A 21909-nucleotide genomic window follows, 5' to 3' on the forward strand; every position below is an offset into this window, starting at 1 on the left:
TGCAAGCTAAGTAGCCTAACAGTTAGCTACATAGCTAGCAGTGAGTGAGCGTTCAGACACCGGCGCACACACTCAAATGGACTCGTGTGCCTGACTCTACCAACAGGCTTTCATGATTCTGTTTAGATATGCAAGTATTAAGCCAATAAGCCATGATAGCTTATTTTATTAACACGCTAATTTGATATGAAAATCAATAGAGGCTGACTTAACTTTGTAGGAAAACCTACCGTCCATGACTGCTCCTGAGCTGTGTTTTATTTGTTAACTTCATATTTTTCATTTCCTAAAACATTTATTTTCCTCTCATATTTACAGTGTGGATCATTGAGACAGCGTGGTGTCCAGCGTGGTGTCCAGAGTCTTATCCCGTTTTCCCACTTCCTCTGAGGGGACAGCACGGAGGAGGGGGGGGGGGGGCATGAAGAAAGACCTGCACCATCTTCATCCACGCTGGGTGTTGTTGTTATCACTAGCTCAGTGTCATATCATTTGACCAAATATCTTTACATATACATTTAATAGATTTTATTATTATCCACCTTTTTGTTTATGTCCTTTTATTTAAAACATTCTTTGAGACTTCATCTTCTGGTTCAAATTTCAATAAATGGAATTTGTATAATCACTCTTTTGTCTTTATTCTACATGAAAATGTTAGAGATTCCATTCAAATCTGTTGATTATTCATATCTTCCTCAGGAATAGTATGTCGAATTTTTAATGCTAAATGTATATCATTTTCTCACAGGATATAGAATGAAACAACACCGTTGTTATCCATTGTGTATGAATGCTTCAGCTCTTCAGACCAACATAGTAAGATGTGAGCATGTTCCTAATTGTGTTGGTATGCAACCTAGGTCTGGTCTGTTTAATAAAGCAAATCTGCCACTTTTATATTGTAGAATTTGTTAAATTAAAGCAGTCTTTAATTGTTTGTCCTAAACATAGCAATATATGCTTTTGAAATGTAACATGTCTGTGAAAAATAATAGTATACAGTTTATATTGTGCATCAGCTTTAGCTTGAAAATACATAGATGTGTTTTTTTTATCTAAATAAATAGACAGACACTTTATCAATCCCAAATTGGGAAATGATTTAACAGCAGCAGTGTGTTCAGGTATTAAAATATTTAAAGTTGGAATAAAGTATGAACTACACATCACAAGTATAATGCACAGCAATCCATAAGATAAGTCCGATATGTTCATGAAAACTCCCCAGGAGACACCAACACTAACGTGGCCGAGTGGACTCCGGAGTTTGCTGCATGAGTTGCACTGTATGATCTGTGGTGTAGTGGGCTGTCACTCAAAAACTGAGTAGCCAATGGGGACACACTCCTGAAAGTCCCGCCCACCTGGGATGTTTGTGTCAAAATCTCAAACAAAAAATGAGGGAGCGCAAAAGAGAAAGCTGCAGCGAGAGCAAAAGTCTGATCATTGAGAAAGAAGAAACAAGAACTGCAAACAAAAACCTATGTTAAAACAAAGAAAAAATACTCATAGTTTACATGATTACACAAATGATTTGTTTGCAACTTATAGTTTTATTTTTGAAATTTATTTTATTTTGGTTGACTTAGTGTTGCTTTATTCTGAGAAAGTGTTGCTTTATCTTTATGATACAAATCTAATCCCATAGAATGTCAGCATCAGCTTGTAGATGGTATTTTAAACTCGATGCGCTCTGAAACGACGGGGCGGCCGAGGAAAAAAATACACATGCGTTAATCGCGTTAAAATAATTAGTGGCGTTTTTTTGCGTTAACGCGTTATTAACGTTATTGACAGCCCTAAAAAAACACAATAAAATAAATGTCTCCACATAGCGTCTGTTTGATAACAACTAGTTAAGTACAGTTTATGGACAATTATATATATCCTCAATTAATATAATGGCAAAACACCATGGACGCATTGCAATGTGTTGCAAAAGAAAGAATAAAATAATAAATCTCCCTTTGAACTAAATCTTAAACATTTCATATATATATTTTTATTTTATTTGTTCAATTGTATGTCTTATATAACTATGTTGCATTGTTGGAGGAGCTCGGGACATAAGATGTTCATTGCCATTTCTACACTGTAGCTTATGTGCATATCATGACATTAAAACCGCTTGAAAGAACCTGAACCTTTGAAAGAACATCCATAACATTCACCTGTTTGCAACTTATATCAATATTCCAATTACTTATGTATATAGACTATTCTTGCACTATTTATATTATATTATATTTTTCACTATTTCATCTGTTTTATTGTGTTGCACTGTTGGAGGAGCCTGTGACCTAAGATTATCATTGTCATAACTACACTGTAGTATCTATGTACAAATGAAAATAAAAGCCTTGAATCTTGAATTTGAATATTGAATCTTGAATAATCGTGGGTCATAATTGCTTTAGAGCCCTATCCTGTGAATTGTGAACGAGTGCCTGGCCTGCCAGTGCAGAGAGGATGCTGTAAGAGAGTGAATGCAGGGCGTTGCCTCAATATTAATGGAAATTCAGAACTTTAATTCCCTGCAAATGGCCATTACCTAATTGGGCATTTTTTCAGTAAGCATCTAAAACCTTGCATTATCCAGAGGCCGCTTGTGTGTGCCTTGTCAGTGCTGTGTGATACATTATTCACAGTGACACGTTACGCCTGTTTTGCAGAGCCTCTAAAATTGTCTGCATAACCTGCAAACTCAGCAGGAGCGTGATCGACTGCACTGCGAGAAGCTTTCAGGAAACAACAAGCAGATGCACACAAAAAAAGCTGTTCACATGCAACAGACGGCGGCTCGACTATCTTTGTGAGAATCGCAGATCACGTTGTTAAGAGAACATAGAGTGATTCTATGCTGCACTACGTCCACAGACGTCTGGTTTTCTTGACGTCAGGAGAAGTCTAGTGGACCCAACGCTGCGCACAAGCACAGCAACCACATCGCTCCCACAGGCAAGGAGAACACATCACAGCGACAGATCGCCTTTTAGGTATGTCTTTTTCTCTAGCCATATATTGACAGAAATGCAAAATCAATCGTGTAGTTTTTCCTTTAGCACTTCAACTTGTGAAGCTTCTTTTATTGTGCGCCTGCATAGCATCTGCAGGTTTAACCCAAATATGCTGCTTTCCTTTGACTGCCATACCCTTGAGCGCTGCAGTATACTCTTCGCACACCCACACCGCCTTTTCTCTCTGTAGCCTGTACTTGCATGATCACCACCTCGAACATTTGACTTATTTTCAGTCAGTCTGGCGTAATGCACCGGCAAACCGTTTGAATTCCCATTCAACCTCCTGCTTCCATTCACGCCCTGCAGCCTTAATGCAGAGCAGGTTACCGCACGTTTCTCAGTGGAATACCGTTTCCATTTCACCTGAGCTCTTGTATTTGTGGATTTGACAATCATTACTGGTTACATCTTGAGAAATACTGCACATTTCTCCCAGCTGGTATCTGCCTCTACTGACCATGCGTTTGTTTTTGCGACGCTGTATGGTCCCTTATTTGACTGTCTCTGCTGCACTATTTGCCCTACTTTATGTTATTGTGTTGCTATCAATTGCTGTCCAGCCGGATCTCAGCAAAAAAGACTCTTGTGGGTTGTAGCTTTTGGGGGGAAAGTTGTATATCTTCCTTTTCATTGTGCACGTTTCTTTTTTTTCGCTGTCAATCTGTTTAATTCTTATTCATTTATATCATTTTTCGCAGCCTTATAAAAGTGTACTGTCCTTTTTAAATGTAATGCAATAATTGCCAGGCCTTCAGCTTCAATGTTTAATTATACGTGATTTGACATTTGAGCTTATTAATCAGTCATCATGCAGATCAGAAGAAACTAGTAACTTGTCTTCTTGCCACCAGACCAATCAAACTGCATTAACCAGAACACTTTATCATAAAAATCAATGGTTTATTTAATGGAGGAAGGTTTTATGCAGCAATCAGTCAGCCAAACTCTAATTGACATATTAAACGGATACTGGGGCTGAATATCTCCCACAGTCTAAATACTCTTAATTAAGTACATTATACAGTGCATGAGTGCCCGTTGATTGTGGTGTCATATATCCAGTTTCCCCACTGTGTGCTTGAATAATGTTTGTGATAGGGAATGTATATCTTACACATATGTTCATTAAACATCATTGGTTCACTTTATCCACCTGATCAGACATTTAGATTTGATTATACATGCGCAGGGTCATATCTTAACGTGCATGCTCTTAGTCTTTATTAACAGTTTTTTTGTGTTTCTTTTCCCTTTGCCCCATAGCTGTAGTGTGGCCAATCGGATCAGCATTGTAGGATGCCTCTTGGAGAGGATGGAAATGGATGGAAAAAGAAGACATCAGACATCAAAGAACATTATGACTTCAAAGAAGTACTGGGGACGTAAGTACTGCTAGTTTAGTGCTGTTGTCAGGGAAAGGCTGAATGTCCAATACGGCCCAAGACTCTCAATGGACCCTAACACCTCAGCTTGTGTCAGTCAGGAAAGGTCTATTGCTCTTGAAACTTTCATAGATCATTTTAGCTCCATGTACCTCCATTGTGCGGGGGAAGTTTAAGCAGTTCATGTCTCAAAGCCTTGAAAAATAGATCTCAAACTACCCCCATAACAATAAAGCAAAACGTGTATAAGTAGGATTAATAAACTCTTAATTTGCCCTATCTGAGAATGTCATATCTATTATTTCATTTTTCTCTGTGTACATTCAAATAATCAAAAAACAATTGAGAAAGCATGGGGGTACAGTTTCCTGGACACCCACACTGGTTGGTTTCCAGAATTTCAGTCAATATATAATGAAGCTGCCATGTGTAGCCTGCTGTGTAAACTGTAAGTGATGGGTACCTTAGCATACACAACCCACAGAGAGTTGGAGACCACCAACGGATCAAATCAGACCCACCAGTCATTCCTCCTCCATCTGTCCATGCTGTCAGAGCTGCAGTCTGGACTCAAAGAAACTTGAGTGACATTGTGGACGTTCCTGTCACGTCTTAACTCAGTCTAGTCTTGTTCTTGGCCGCAGTTCAATGCTGACTCAACTATTTCCCATACGCCTTAAAGTATTCAAACATGCATTTTTTTTCCCTGGCCAATTTGACTTTCTTCTGAGTGTTGCAAACATTTTAAAACACATGCGTGTGTGGTTGCATGTGAGTGTGTTTGTTACTGAACATCATTATCAGTTTAGGTACTCTTCCAGTCATGGTCAAAACTCGTAATGTGGAGTGCACTTGACATTCAGGCAGTTTGGCCCTAATGTTGGCTTTGACTCAGTGGGAGACTAGGAAAGAGTCCTGAGTTGACGAGTCGTTAACGAGGTTGACGTCAGTCACGAAACGTTTTTTCTCTATGTATGAAACCTATCAAGGACCAATTCATTCTTCCCTTTCATTTTCTATGAAACAAAAATCTCACTCAATTCAGTGGTTCAAATAAGACAAATAAGAATACAAAATCAATCCAACCAGCTATATCTAACCCATCTCATTTTAAATATAAAAGAGTCTGCCGCTTCATCAACTCAAGTTATATATTTTTCTCAATTTGTTAAGAGATTAGGATTACTAGAAATATTACATTCACCCATTTCTGAAGCCGCTGTCTAAGATTTGTCTGAAAAGATTTTCAAACTTCCAACTCGTTTGATGTGGCCTGGTGGATTCTAAAATTCTTATTGATCTAAGTCTGGAATTCAAAATAAGTCACATCTATGTACATGTAACACACCTTAAGGTTGTAATAAACCACACACTAAATCATCAACCAGCATGAAAAAGGTTACTTTTTAATGTTGATGGCTGGACTTACATAGACCTGTGACTGCACTCTCCAGGGGGACAAAACCAGCCCAGATGGTCATGGGACTGCTCTCCACTCCCCCAAACTGAGAACAAGTGACCTAGCACATGTCCACCTGTGATAACACGAGTGTGCCAGATGGAGTGTGGTTTTGTTTTCTATCTTTTTGGAATCACACCTGTTTACCCAGAAAGGCTGCACAGAATCACATTTGAATGACTGTGCAGCTCTGGTTCACATCCAAAAAAGTGAAATATCAGTGGGTAGATGATGAGGCCGTCTGGTTATGTTGAGTGCTGTAGGAGGACATCAAATAAGACTCCATCAGTCTCAAAGCCTGTGAGCTGCATGCACGAGCACACCGTTTATTTGAGAAGTCATGACTGCTGCTAAATTCTGATTATTTCTCTTATGATTTCTGTACGGCTCACAGGAACTTTCAAAAGTGATTGTAATTTGAAGTATGATATAAAGTGTTATATAACAAGGATAGGATTGAGTGAATTACCAGGATAGCGGGTTCCCATATTTCATGAAAATATATGTAGAAAAATGATGAAGTAATATTCTTTTCCTACTGTCACTATAGCTGGACCTGGCAGAGGGAAGAATTAATGTGTTGACGGAAAGCTCCTTATGCTCGGAGAGAAGATTACAGAGGAGCTTTATCCAGGAATTCAGTGCATGAAGTTAATTGATTTATGTTGAAATATTATATTCAGATCCAGCTAATCCTTACAGTTTAAACTCTGTTTAGGGTCCACGTCAAGCTAGCTGTCCTCTAGGTAGGGTTGGCAGATTGAAACACTTATCCTCTCTGCAGTTATCATGTCTGTCACACTGCGCTCACACGCTTGGGCTTTGTTTGTTGTCATTTTAAGATTTTAACTTTTAACCTTTAACAATGTTATCTACCTATGACAGGAAATAGAAGAGCAAAGCATATTACTGATAACATTCTGTTTAACTACCTGTGAGATGCCATCACTGTTTCTTTTTATAAAATAAAGGTGTGACTATGAGATTCCAGCAAACTCAGGTTTTCTAAGCTTTGATTTTGAGGCCGTTGTTGTGTTTTTGTGAAAGACTGTAAAAGGAGGGAGAGAGTAAAGCAGCTAACCCATCACTGTAGTTGTTATGGGCTATTATTGTAATGAGTGTAATAAGTGGAGTGTTATAGCTTCTGTAAAAGTCTTGTCTTTTATGGACACTGACAACACTGATGGCTTTCTTTTTACAGTTTCATTAAATGTCCCATACAATCACTTAGAGTTCAATATTTTGTCCAAAGTTTAACGTTTTTATGTATGAATTATGATGTATTAAAGGTGAGGTAGGTAAGTTTGAGAAACCGGCTCGAGATACACTTTTTGTTATTCCATGGAATGCTCTTAACATCCCGATAGCAATGAATATGTTAAGTGCTTTGACAAAAAATCCATAACAAAATGTAATCTGTGGAATCCGTAGCGCTGTAAAAAGCACGACCAATCGGCCAGCTAAAGTAACTTGATGGCCTACCTGCCTGTCAGCCTTCCATCTGTGCACAAACTTATCTCGTGCCCTCATTGGTCATGTGCGCGGTCGTGTGTGTTGGAGGAGGGGCTCTATAAGGAAGTGGCAGATTTGTTCAAACATTTTCAAATTCTAGTGCACTCGAGCTGGTTTCTCCAAAATTACCTACCCCACCTTTAAGTGCTATGCAGTTTAAAAAGGAGTTGGGCATAATGAGTTTGTGTAGTGCAACTTGCTTAAATGTAGTCATGCATGTCAGCTCAATAAACAATTGCGTTATAACTAGGCTAAGTTTTAATTTATGAACAGCTGGTGCAACTGGCTCCTGGACCGAGAGACTGTGATGTTATTAAATCCTTTTTGCAGTCAAAATGATTGGTGTTAGCTGGAATGTCCAATACTTTGAATAATGTTGTTTTTTTGTTCCAAAGATACACTATCAATCAGGCAGAGTCATGCACCTTGGGCTTGTTGCTGACAGCCTCGAGCATCCATAAGTCTATCGATCTCACCTGGCAAGCGCTCCCCTTAAGCCCAATAGGCCTCCGAGTCCCAAAAAAGCGTTCTCTTTTTAGCCTAATCCATATTGTGTGTGTGAGTTTGTGAGTGTTCGAGAGAGAGAGAGGGAAAGACAAGAGGTGATATGTTTGGACAAACAGTACAATCCCATTTCATACTATCAACAGAAAAACAACTTAATACATTCATATAAACAAAGATGGGGACTGGTCCATTCACTAACAATTGCTCAACTGTAAAATAATGTGTAGGTCAAACCTCTCAACTCCTCACTCTTCTCTATAAACAACTAGAATGAGTGGTGGCAGTGTTCTAGTGCTGCATGGTCAACATGTTACTGTATCTCTCCTACACACTATCCACCTGGAGTGCACAAGTAGTTCTTAAAACTCTCCGCCCCCATTTCTTACTACTTAATCGTTGTATCTTTTTTATGGATGCATTGATGTGCTTTGTTTGATATAAAATGTAAAAGGCCTATTATTAAAAGGATGACATTACTGCTGCTTCTACTCAGAATCGAATGGAGAATTCAAACAAGTTATGCAGCTCTTTGCAGAATTAGCTTTTTAGAGCTTATTGTTTTGAGTTGGGGGTTACAGTTGTGACTGGGTTAGAGTTGTGACACATTTAAGTCAGGGGACTGTATTCTCTGTATCATATCATCCTTTCTGTTTGAATGTTCATGTTAGAGAGCTCAGAAAGTTGAGTTGAGTGTCAGCATCTACACAGTACACACTTAATAATAACTCAGCTGTGTTTTAGTCTGATATTATTTTATAAAAGGTTTAGGAATTTTTACTTGCGTCATTCAGTGACTGCCTGTTTAGATACATGATTACTTTGATACAGCACTATATTCAAATATTTGTAAAGTCTTGGAATGTTAAGATGTTTCTTATGTTGTTCATAGTGTAACTTATTAAATCCACTGTTAGTTTTGGCTTGTTAGCTACTGAAACTTAGGAGTTCACCAACAAACATAATTAATAAAAAAAACAAAACAGCTGCAGCTTAATCCTGGGCCTCTAAATATGTGTCTTCACCCATGTTGTTTACTAACAGCTCTTCATGTTAAAATGCATCATGATGATCTGTCAGATGAAGCCTTAAAGACATAGAGGAGGGCAATAAGAGCATACTTCATGGAGGTAACACTGAGAGACGCTGACAGCGATATAAGAATGTGTGAATCAATATTTTCCCGTATGGACAGCTGGGATAACAGCGTCTTCTACAATATGTGTGTGTGTGCGTGTGTGTGTGTTTTGTAAGTGTCAGACAGAGACCCATGATGTGGTGTTATGCTGATGGCTTTGGGGCAGACACCATCACACTTATACAGATGCATAATTACCAGATATGGCGCTTTTAATTAATGTTTCATCTATCTATCTATCTATCTATTTATCTATCTTTCTATCTATCTATCTATCTATCTATCTATCTATCTATCTATCTATCTATCTATCTATCTATCTATCTATCTATCTATCTATCTATCTATCTATCTATCTATCTGTCGTTCGAGTGGAGGTTTAATCTTAAACATTTCTAAAAATATGCTGTGACAGTCTTGTTCATTTACACAAAAACAGCCGAGCGTCAGCTATGAGTCTTGAGGCCAATGACTCATATAGGACTTATTTATTTGAATTTGTTTACAGCAGGATACTGTGCATGCCAGGATTATTTATTGGCATAAAATATATCAGATGATATGGCAACAAGAAGACTGAAGACATTGACAACAATCGTTTCACTCTTATCTAATGCTAAGTCTTACACGTTAGCTGTTACATAAATCTCATCAGTTCAGAATAACAGCTACAGAGGCTTCCTGTCTTCCTCTTCCCAAACCCCTTGAGAGCCCACCCCTACGTCTTCAAATTAGCAACTGGATGTTTGATTACAGTGTGTCTCACGGCAACAGTAGTGCGTGTGTGCGTATTTTCTTTTAAGGAGTAGCATGGATCAGGTCACATCCAATATAAAGTTGAGTCAAAATGTGAAATCAGATCTCTACAGTCGTATAATTCTGACAATAGAGGTGTAAATTGATAAAAATGTAACCCTGTTGACATCATGATACTCGTGTTGCTGTCATCTGTGATTCTTGTCAAACTGAAAAAGGACAGTATGCTTATCCAGGGGTCTGTCGCATCAACAATGATTTTGATAATTGCATTGCGTCATATTCCCCTGCTCATTTCTCTTTAAAGACAGCTGTGTTTGAGCCTCACATTATCATTTGTTCATGATTGATTCATTTCTAATCTTACCAGCGAGATTTTACACAATCTGTGGATTCATTGAATTATAAATTGAAAAGTAAACATTGCAGCTTTTTTATAATTAAATAATACTTATGTAACTCAAGTTAAAGCCTCTTGCTTTAAAACTTCTTGTTGTGAGATGTTTCTGTGGGTTTTGAATTGTTGTTCTGACGAAACAAATACATTACACCGTGACAGGCCTTTTAAAAAATAAAATGTGTTAAAGATTATCTTTTTTCTATTTTTAGTCTAAAGAGATTATAACACCCAGAGAATAGAGGTTGTACACTCCTGACCCTCTGAGGAAACCCTTACTGTAAATGTTGCAGACATAAACACATTAAAATGCTTTTATGGGTCGATGCAAATTGAAGCTTTATTTGATTTCGTTTTGAGATTATTTTAAGGACTTTTAGAAAAATGAAACCGGAGATGTGTGCGGTAATCGTCTCTCCTCATGTGCATCAGCTTCAATATTCAAGCGTTTCTGCTGCGCTGGTTCGTTGAGCACAAGATGGCCACGGTACAAAGCCATCTCAAGGATTACCGCAGATGCACATGGGCATTTATGATGACACGATGATGGGAGGAGGTGTACTGATGGATGCTCAGGGTTGCACAATAGCTGTTCTGCTCTGTAATGAACAGTTAATGAATGTTAAAGGCAGAATAAACAGAAATTGAGAGAGATTTGCTTCCCTACTCCCGGGGTGTTGTGGACAACAGCTCTGTGAAGTCTTTATTAAAGGTTGCATACTAAAGTGAAGTTGAGTGTGAGAGGTCTTCACATGCTCCACAGTGTGACAGATGGAAAACAAGTTGCTATAATAGTAACCTTGGACTCCCATTGTGTATTGCATGACAGTGCTGTTCCACACACATGTAAAGGATCCCTGCGGCTGCTAACAACGCTCGGGCCGACTCCTGAGATCTCTCCCACGCTCATGTAGGGAGACTGCGTAAATGCACACTGTTCTCCCTCTCAGCATCGCCATAACCCATAATGCAGTCTTGTCTCCCTCAAAACAGCCACACTGCATTTACTATCTATTATTGAGTAGAATAAAAATAGTTTCTTTTTTCTTTTTTTGAGCCAAGTGATATTGCTATAAATGTCATTTAGCGACTGCTGAGCATTTTCGCATCGGTAATGTCAGCATTTTGAATTATTTATCCAAACACCACTCATACACACAAAGATGGCTGCATGGAGGGTATTTGGAGATCCTTATTTTAAAGCTTGTGGTTATTTATCATGGAATAATACAACTTGACCTTATCTTTGCACTAAAAAATATCTAGAAGTCTAAAATGATTTGAATAAAAAGCTCTGCATACTCTGTCCCGCTAGCGGCTATAGGACCATCTTTTGTGTTGCATTGTATATCCGTCATGGCCTGTAGCCTAATAAGGGTCCATTAGATCATGTCTATTTTACTCAACACATTTCTGTGTTTGTTTCTTCTACCTTTGTTCAGGGGAGCTTTCTCAGAGGTGGTTCTAGCAGAGGAGAAGAGGACCCAGAGGCTGGTGGCCATCAAGTGTATCCCTAAGAAAGCGTTGGAGGGCAAAGAGAACAACATCGAGAATGAGATTGCGGTACTACACAGGTACGATCACCAAAGTTCCTCGTCATGCGTTGGCTCACGCTTTGTGTCCATCGGGAGGAATTACTCAACCATACATGTGCAGATGCAAAATATATGCAAGGGGTCAATTGAATGGGTGACTAAATGCATGGTGTCAGTAGAAACAGTAGGATTGTGCACCGGAAATGTCAGGAGTAAAGAAGATAGACCTATTTTTAGTGTCCCTGTTGCCAGGGCAACAGCACACAGAAGCGGAGATGGTGTGGAGTTCCCCGCAGCAGTGTATTGAAGAAAGAGAAAGAGACATAGAGGGTGGAGAAGTGGAGATGGGGGTAGGGTATGAAGGAGAGCGATATGGCAGAGTGGGAGGAGTGGAGTTTGGCTAAATACTTTAAGTCACGATTAAATAAACAGGACTCATGCTGGTAGACTAGACGAGGTATTCCCTATTCCTATTAAAAGTCACAGCCCAGCTGCTGCTATGTAACAGTGATGGTTTGTTCATATGCTTTTGACTCAGGAGCTCAGAGAGATGGCTGACTGTCTGTTTACTGGTTCACAACAATAAACAATATCATTTTGTGCATCTGAGAATAAAATGTGTTATAGTTATTCTGTCAAGCCCTGTAGCTCTCATCCAAAGCTGATCTTTGTTTCCAGTTCCAGCTGTGAAACACTGGCTATTGTCCTTCTAGGCAAGAGTACTGTATCTGAAGCTTCTCCGTGTTCTGATCTGAGGGTCTCTTTCAGTCTGCATTTTAGTAGAGGAGGGGTGAACACATAGGTTTGATCCCAATTAACTGAAGGGCTTTTCATAGAAAAGAGGGAACATTCAGCTCTAAATTTGAATTATGCAGCAAGAATGCCATCTGGTGACCAACTTACAGTAAGCAAGAGGGATTGAATCTCAATAAAAAATGCAACATATGACTGCTGATGATTTTTGTCCATTTATGTTCCTCAGAATCAAACACGCCAACATTGTCACACTGGAGGACATCTTTGAAAATACATCCCATCTATATCTTGTCATGCAGCTGTAAGTCTTCCTCTTTAACTTACACAATGGCTTATTATATAAAAGAAGACATGAATGTGGATTTATTTACTGAAAATTGATTTGCATTCACTTATTTAAAAAATGCCACATTCTCTGGTTCATCATTTATAAAAGGACTGTTTGTGGCTTTTCTCTGTGTAACATCATAGTCAATTAGATATCTTTGGGTTTTGTGCTGTTTGTTTTGACCTAAAAAATGCATGTTGCAATGGTATCAGAGAACGTGTAATGGTCGTCTTTCATTTTTTTGTTTCAATTAGCTGTAGGTTATATCATCTGAAATACTCAAAATAGCGTTTATCTGCATAACATATGTAAATGTCAATACATGTCTTGCGTGTACTTTTACACTAAATGTATTTAAAATTCAGCCTGATTTAGTTAGAAACGTTTATATCCAGAGTTTAAAACATGTTTTGTTTGTGCTTTATTTGGCTGTATGAGCCTAACACTTTGATTTTTACCTGGCAGGGTATCTGGAGGTGAGTTGTTTGACAGGATAGTGGAGAAAGGTTTCTACACTGAGAGAGATGCCAGCCAACTTATCCACCAGATCTTGGATGCAGTCAAATATCTCCACGATATGGGCATCGTCCACAGAGACTTGAAGGTATTATTGCTCAAGGAAGACTATAAGAATATAACTGCTCGATCTGGCTTGCAGTTGACCCCTTCTCCCTTTGCAAACCCTCCTCTTTGATGCCTCTTCTTGTCTTTGCAGCCAGAGAATCTGCTGTATTACAGTATGGACGAAGACTCTAAAATTATGATCAGTGACTTCGGATTGTCGAAGATTGAGGGAGCAGGCAGTGTCATGTCCACAGCCTGCGGTACGCCTGGATATGTGGGTAAGGCATTTATGTTGCTGGTCTGCCAGCCTCTCCTCGCCTCCCCCTCTCTTTCTTGTGAGCTCAGTGCCTGTTATTTCAGCTGATATCCCCTCTTTATTCATTGAGTTGTGAGAGGCTCTTTCGTCCACTACTGAGTCAATTGCAAGTGTTTCAGAAGGGCTCTCTACCTGTTTGACATGACCCACTAGATCACATGGTATTACTGAAAGGTCAAGATGACTTGAATTCACCCCCACTTCTACCCTTTAGCGTATATTCGTTCTGCTTTTTCTGAATGTCTGCTGTGCGTTTCACAGCTCCCGAGGTGCTCGCTCAGAAGCCGTACAGCAAAGCAGTGGACTGCTGGTCCATAGGAGTTATTTCTTATATTCTGTAAGTAAGCCCCTTAATCACTGGGAAGTGTGTCAAGTGTGAGTTTTATACTGAATATTATACAATATCACTCCCACAGGTTATGTGGATACCCTCCGTTTTACGATGAAAACGATGCCAAGTTATTTGAGCAGATTCTGAAAGCAGAGTATGAATTTGACTCTCCGTACTGGGACGACATCTCAGATTCAGGTACTTCTGATTATTAAAATATGTACGTATAATATATATGTATAACTAATCAGATTGGACGTATAATACCATGATTTTTGTCTGCAGCCAAAGACTTCATCTGTCACCTGATGGAGAAAGAACCTTTGAAGAGGTATACATGTGATCAGGCGCTCCAGCACCCATGGTAAGAGAGTCAAATACTTATTACCTTTATATATAAAAAAGATACTCATACTTTGGGTTCTTGAAAACAATAACAGCCATTTTCACTATGTTCTGTCAAATGTTAGACTAAATTAAAATAAGGAGAAAATAGAAAAGGACATACATTATATCATATCAATAAAAAAATCATCGACCAGCAATCAGCTAACATTTATTTTCATTATCAATAAACCCATTGCCTATTTTATTCATTCATTTATTAATCTCTAAATAAAATGTTAAAACAAATCACATTCTAATTTACAAGCCGAAACTGACACTTTAAAATGCCGTGTTTTACTCATAATGATGTTCATTTAACCATTACTACTGTGTTTGTGACAAAGAAAATGATAACATCTTCTTATTTGAGAAACAGGAATTAGATACATGTTTGCATTTTTTAAGGAAAATGTAACAATTAATCAAGTATCTAAAAAAAATGCCAATACATTTTTCTTCAAATCGACACAAAATGCAAAGAATACGCTCTAGTAATGTTCCTTTACTGAATTTCACTTCAGTGATTCTTGTTGACCTTGCAGGATCTGCGGAGACACAGCTCTGGACAAGAATATCCATGAATCTGTCAGCGCTCAAATCAAGAAGAACTTTGCCAAAAGTAAATGGAAGGTCAGTGCCTGAACCACAGAGCGGCCTGCTGAAAGAGCACATTCAGTACGCCTGTGCTTCTCCCTCAGTAGCTGTCACACACAGATTGTTTTCCCTTTCTCTCTCTCTGTCCATGAAGCAAGCATTTAATGCCACAGCGGTGGTGCGCCACATGCGGAAGTTGCAGCTGGGCACAAGTCTCGAGGGACCGAGTCAGATTACTCCCACAAGTCCCTGCCATGGACTTCTGCTCCCAGAGGAAGAGGCGGAGGAGGAGGAGGAGGAGGAGGAGGAGGGGGAGGAGGAGGAAGACGAGTTGGGGAATGGGGAGGAGGAGAGCTGTAAGTCATCACTTGACAGTCAACAAACAAACACTATTTTGTAGTCATATCAGAGGTGCACATTAAGTGAATTAAACTAAATGTATTACATATAATGCTACATTGTAATTTCACAGCATTTAAACTGTCTAAGATTGTGGGGCCAAATGTATAATCTTTCAGTTGATCTTTCTCAAATCAAACCATCTATCCTATATTAAGTGGATGAAGCATTAGAAAGATAAGGATTCTGCTGTTCTAAGACAAATGTATAGAAGGCAGAAAAACTGAGCCTTAGAATGTACAATAAAAGGATGAGAGGATGAATGAGTGTGAAGAGGCATAGTCCAATTCAATCCAACTTTATTTATATAGCACGTTTAAAAACAACAGAGTTGACCAAAGTGCTGTACATCAATAAATATATAAAAAAGTGGGAGGGAGGTGTGTGGATAAAGGAGGTTAGAGGTTAAGCTAAGGCATGGCCTTGTTTCCTAAACACAAGATAACTTATGGATATTAATATTGTACTTGTAGCTGTTGGGTAACTTTTTATTACCCAGGATTGGCTAATTATGATAACTTCACAGTGTTAGACATGACTTCTATTTGGAAAGCCTTAAGGCTCCCACTGCTAGACTGGCTACATTTAGTTTTGCACGAGTTACATGTGATGGTGAGTGCAAAGTTATTATTACCCTTAATCTCCTTATGCTCCGTTGTTTTGCTCTAATCTCCAGTATCCCACTACGAGGACGGTCGCCGTGGCAGCACCGAGGGCAGCGCAGACCGGGATAGCCTGAGAAGCTGCACCTACTGCTGCAGGCCAGCCAGTCGCGTTTGAACCCAGCCTCCGGTTGTCATGGTGACATCGTATCCCTGGTGCGCCCAGAGCCCGCCCTCCCGCCCAGTCTGGCCAGGAATGCAGAGTAGTTATCAGGCAGTGTCCACCAGAATACATCCACAGCCAGCAGGTCACATTGTGGAGACATATACTGTAAGTCTTTCCCCCACAATACAAAATACAACATACACACATCCTCACTCAAGACACACAAGTTTTAAAAATGTTGTTTGTTGCAGAACAGAATGCAAGGCTGCTCCCGAGTAGACAGTGATTTAAAGAAAGGGCCAGTCTGCATGATAAGCAACCTAACATAGAGTTGTCCAGCTACAGCAGACATGAGTCATTACAGTGTGTTCTGTAAAATACGTTGTTAGAAGGTTCCAGTCTTCTGGAGTTTAATCAAAGAATAGGCAGTGGCCCAAAAGCAGACTTCTCTATAATTTGTGTTCTCACATTATCTGTCACATCTACCTCTATTCACAATTAAGGTCAGTTTACATCCATCTGGCTCACGCGCTCTACATTGCTGGCAGTCTTCTCCACAAATCTGGCCAGACAGGGCACAAAGAAAAGGGAAACACTGAAAGCTACTCCTGCATGTCTTAATACTCCTTACCCCTCAATGTGACTCGCTCCGGTCGCTGACCAAGTAGCTGTTTAGTTGAATAGTGTTCATCTTGAGGCATGACTTCACTGCCGATGCCCCGCGCCCATTTGTTCTGTTTTATCACTTTTTTTCTCATATTAAGTGTTTCATTATTTTTTAAAGCTTTTTTTTTTTTATTGGAGGGTGATTCTGGGGACTTTGGACTCTATATTCTGGCTCAGACTGGGTTTGTGAAGAGCGGTTCTTACCTGGAGTGTGTGCATGCTTCTGTTGGAAAATATTGAAATAGATGAATATCAGAAGGAGACTTTCTGTTTTATGGCTGTTCTGTTAGGAGAGGCTCAAACTGAGATTCCTGTGCACCTGTAAATCAGAGGAATCATATCTGACTATCCTCTGTGAGCTCACATCATGTAAGAAAGAAAGAGTTGGGTTACTAAGTGTTGCGAATCCACGGTGTGTGGGAAGAAAAAGATCATACATCACCATGCACATTCTCCCTGTTCTGTTGTTGACAAGCGGCTAAATATTGTCCGGCTCTGGATTTTATGCCGGGTCGGAGGGATCTCAGTCTGGGCGCTCCGCCTGCTCTGTGCTGTGCACCTCTAGTGGAAGAAGTTTTGGTCTACTGTTTGCATGACCTGGTTAAATATGTTTACATGAATGATGATCAATTAGTATACACACACGATTATTATTACTCTGTTGTATTTAAAAATGATGTAATACTGTAATTTTGAGCTATATAATGTGAAGTGAGTAACACCAGAAGTAATGTTGTTGACAAAGTACAACACAGCACAGTGGACTTATCATTTGCATTTACTACGACGGTCAAGTCTCTACCCGAGTGACATTTCTCCTGTACTTTGTTTGTTTACAACTCAAATATTCAGTTTTCCTGTTGTTGCTTTTGTATTATTTATTTATTCCCTATTGATACCCAGGCACAAGCATAAAAAAATACACATATCTTAATTAAACGCATGTGCCAGCCACAGTACAAAACATTAAAAAATATATACAGATATGCTGGAAATATCACATGTCCGCCAAGTATGTATTCTTCAGTGTGCATTTGTCCTTCTGGGTAGATGAACTGCAGTACTAAAGCCATGCAGTAAAGTGGGGATGTTTAACTGTACATTCAGATATGTTGTCATCGTATAAATATATGACTTCAATTAAGGATGGCTATGATTCGGCACAATATTTAATGTAGAAAAAAAACAAGACAAAATTATTAAATTCAAATCCAAACACTTAAATCCTGATATAAATCACACCATATCGTTGTTGATTTAAGGTATGTCATGTCACCATATTATTAGTTAGCCGTAGAAATAACAAACAAATTCATGCTAGTTCCCTAAATCTGTCATTGACACTTACAGGTCCATAGTAGAATAAAAGAAGGCAATTACTCTGGATTTACATGACGGTAATTGTGGAAAATATGCAAACTGTGTGTGAAGGGCTTCATGTTAACTGTACGATAGCCAATGTTGATGAATTTGATAACTGGCTATTAATTGTTTGGTAATTACCTGTCATTGAACTTTCCCTGGGATTTGTTTCCATTTGGCTGTGTTTTTTTCAATCTTATTTTACCCATTACAACATATCTAAATGCATAAAGAAACACGTGTATATTATATATATAAATATAAGTATATATTGTATATCCTTTTTTGTAAAAGCTGTTTTGAGCTACAACTGTATGGATGCAATGCATCATGGGTTATTGGATAAGATGTAAGAAAATACAATGATTTGTACCCACTGAGATATGATTGCAGGAAATGAAATAAAACCTCCTTGTCTATGCATTGTGTGTTCTGTCATTGTTCAACAACGTTGAAATGTTGCATTAAATCTGTGATTCGTAAAGAAGTGTAAGCGATTCAAACTCTTTTTAAACTGATATCACATTATATGCCGAATATAATGTATTCTCATAACTGAAAAAATCTCACTTATTTGACCTCTTTATTTACTTATCAAACTTTCCCTTATATCGTGATAATTATGATAAGTGCTGATGGCCATTCCAAGACATATCATATTCAAATAAATATATATATATATTAGCTGGATGATTCATGTGGTAATAATTGGTATACTGATAATTATCATTTCATAAAAAGATTCATGTATACTATCTTTTTTAATTCAATGTTCACCTCCTGCCATTCTAACACATCCTCACTCCCAGGTCGGCCTATGTTGACGTTATGTCAAGTCCCCTGTGTCGGCTTTTTCCAACGCGGGGGGGGGGGGGGGGGGGGGGGGGGGGGGGGGGGGCCTTAGCGTCCATTTTCAACGCAAGGGGGGGGCCCTTAGCGTCCATTTTCAGCTTTCCGGTGTCAGTACCAGATGTGTTCGGGCTACCAGGGCTGCAGTTGGATAGTTTAAAAATCAGCTCCTAAGTTCTAACCCTATCGTCTATTCCTTGACCTCTGAGTGAAACGTCACGGGGTTAAGGGATAGTGGATAGGAGAATTCAAAAGGACTTAGGAGAAGAGACTGCGGTACTTTAGAGAATCCGAATGCACTTTCACTATCTGACGTGTTTATGATGCGCCAGCGGACTTCATTGTGTGCGTCTGCTGCTGTGGGGGAACCATGGAAACTACAGTTTTCTATACAACGGACTACAACATGGATGTATAATAAGGAGCTGATTTTTAAACTATCCGACTGCAGCCCTTAGAGGCTTCTCAATACTCAAATTTCCCCTCCTCGACTCCTCGGTCCTCCGGTAGTGACCCGGAAATGAATTTCAGCGCGCCATTTTGAAGGACGTCTCATTTCTCTAAATGCACACCGAGGATCGAGCATCGAGGAGGCTCTCTGGAGGAGCTATAACCGAGGATACACTGATGGTTCCTCCACGGCTCCTCCGCGGATGCATTTCCGGGAACGGTGGAGGCGTGACGCACGGCCGGACTTATCTCAGCCAATGACAGCTCTGCATGCATCCCCTGGATATTATTTGAGAACCTGGGCCCTTTCTCATTTCATCAAATCCCCCTCCTCGACTCCTCGGTCCTCCGGTAGTGACCCGGAAATGAATTTCAGCGCGCCATGTTGAAGGACATCTCATTTCTCTAAATGCACTTCGAGGACCGAGGATCGAGCGTCGAGGAGGCTCTCTGGAGGAGCTATAACCGAGGATACACTGATGGGTCCTCCACGGTCCTCCATGGCTGCTTCGTGTATGCATTTCCGGCAACAGAGATGTTTCAAAGACTCGTGACGCACGGCCGGACTTATCTCAGCCAATGACAGCTCTGCATGCATCCCCTGGATATTATTTTATTAACTGCTTTCATCGCGACGTGATGTTTACAGTGAGAACAGCTGTGAGGTCCGTGCAGAAAGCAGAGCAGTGTGTATAATATATATCACTCAGTAGAACAGGCCTACTCTTTTTGCTTGAGTTTAGTAGATATAGAATCGATATTTTTCTAAAACCATTTAGTGCTTCACAATAAAATACACCACGGCTGTAGCCTGTTTTAGGAGCTGTATATGCGTGTGTGTGGTGTAGGTGTATGTGGTACAGTGTGTGCGTCGATGCAGCAGACAGACAGGTGTCAGTTGGTTTGATGTCCTCTGCTTACTTTTAATACTTGTAAATAAAACTTTTGGCCCGTAATTTATTTTCCACATTGTAGCGACCAGAGAGAGGGGGGGGGGATATATCCAGTCTCTGATAGTGTTACGTTATTATGAGAGTGCTCTGCTTGATTCTGAAATTGTATATATTTATATAAATATATACATATATATATGTGTGTGTGCGTGTCCGCATCTGTAGCCATTATTGTCTCATTATACCGCACTGTGAATGAATCAAAGTAAATATATAAGTCGTCATGAACACATCTGACCATCAGACAGAGGGCTGCTGCCTCCTGTCATCATTAATGGACGTCTCTTTAAAATGACCACTCAGAGGAGAGGAGTTCTCATTTCTCTAACCGCCTGCTGCTTCCCCTCCTCTCTCCTCGGGTCCCCTCCTCGGCTCCTCCGCTCGCATCTCCTGTGGGCGGGACTAAGTATCGAGGATAGGAGTCGAGGAGGGGAGTCGAGGAGGGGAGTTCGAGAAATGAGAAAGGGCCCTGCTCTCATCGCAACGCGATGTTTACAGTGAGAACAGCTGTGAGGCCCGTGCAGAAAGCAGAGCAGTGTGTAAAATATATATCACTCAGTATAACAGACCTACTCTCTTTATTTGCTTTAGTTTAGTAGATATCTACAAAGAGTCCATATTTTTCTAAAACCATTTAGTGCTTCACAATAAAATACACAACGGCTGTAGCCTGATTATGCTTTAGGAGCTGTAGGTGTGTGTGGTACAGTATGTAGGTGTGTGTTGTACAGTGTGTAGGTGTGTGTGGTACAGTATGTAGGTGTGTGTTGTACAGTGTGTAGGTGCGTGTTGTACAGTGTGTAGGTGTGTGTGTTGTACAGTGTGTAGGTGTGTGTTGTACAGTGTGTGTGTGTTGTACAGTGTGTAGGTGCGTGTTGTACAGTGTGTAGGTGTGTGTTGTACAGTGCGCAGATGCCGCGGACAGACGGGTCTCAGTTGGTTTGATGTCCTTACTTTTAATACTTGCAAATACAACTTTTGGCCCGTAATTTCAATTCCCCATTTCAGCGACCAGAGAGAGAGGGGGGGGGGGGGGGGATATATCCAGTCTCTGATTGTGTTACGTTATTATGAGAGTGCTCTCATACTTTAAATTGTATATATTTATATAAATATATTTGTGTGTGTGTGTCCGCATCTGTATTGTCTCATTATACCGCACTCTCAATGAATTCAAAGTAAATATGTGGGGGAACAATGTTCAGCTGATCTAACAGAGATTATAAAATATGACAAAACACTCGACAGCTGATGCAGCTGTTGCCACGTCATAATGAACGGACGTCGCTTTAATATGACCGCTCAGAGGAGAGGAGTTCTCATTTCTTTAAACGTCTGCTGCTTCCCCTCCTCTCTCCTCGGTCCTCCGCTCGCATCTCCTGTGGGCGGGTCTAAGTCTCGAGGAGGGGACATTTGAGTATTGAGAAGCCTCTCTAGACTTCAGCCCAGATATGTTCGGGTGTATTTCCGTCGCAGCCTT

The 21909-nt window shown here is 39.9% G+C and overlaps 1 protein-coding gene across 1 annotated transcript; it reads left to right on the forward strand.

Moving 5' to 3' along the window:
- Positions 1–2736: 2736 nt before the first annotated feature.
- On the forward strand, positions 2737–18598 carry camk1a (calcium/calmodulin-dependent protein kinase Ia). Its single transcript, XM_034082067.1, has 12 exons — positions 2737–2999; positions 4287–4405; positions 11614–11745; positions 12689–12763; positions 13256–13394; positions 13506–13632; positions 13932–14007; positions 14087–14199; positions 14287–14365; positions 14931–15018; positions 15137–15338; positions 16058–18598. Exons 2-12 carry the CDS (start codon positions 4320–4322, stop codon positions 16159–16161), a joined length of 1221 nt encoding a protein of 406 aa, XP_033937958.1. The 5' UTR covers positions 2737–2999; positions 4287–4319; the 3' UTR covers positions 16162–18598.
- Positions 18599–21909: the final 3311 nt, after the last annotated feature.

Source organism: Pseudochaenichthys georgianus, chromosome 5 (assembly GCF_902827115.2).
Source record: "Pseudochaenichthys georgianus chromosome 5, fPseGeo1.2, whole genome shotgun sequence".
In the NCBI taxonomy this organism is placed as follows: domain Eukaryota; kingdom Metazoa; phylum Chordata; class Actinopteri; order Perciformes; family Channichthyidae; genus Pseudochaenichthys; species Pseudochaenichthys georgianus.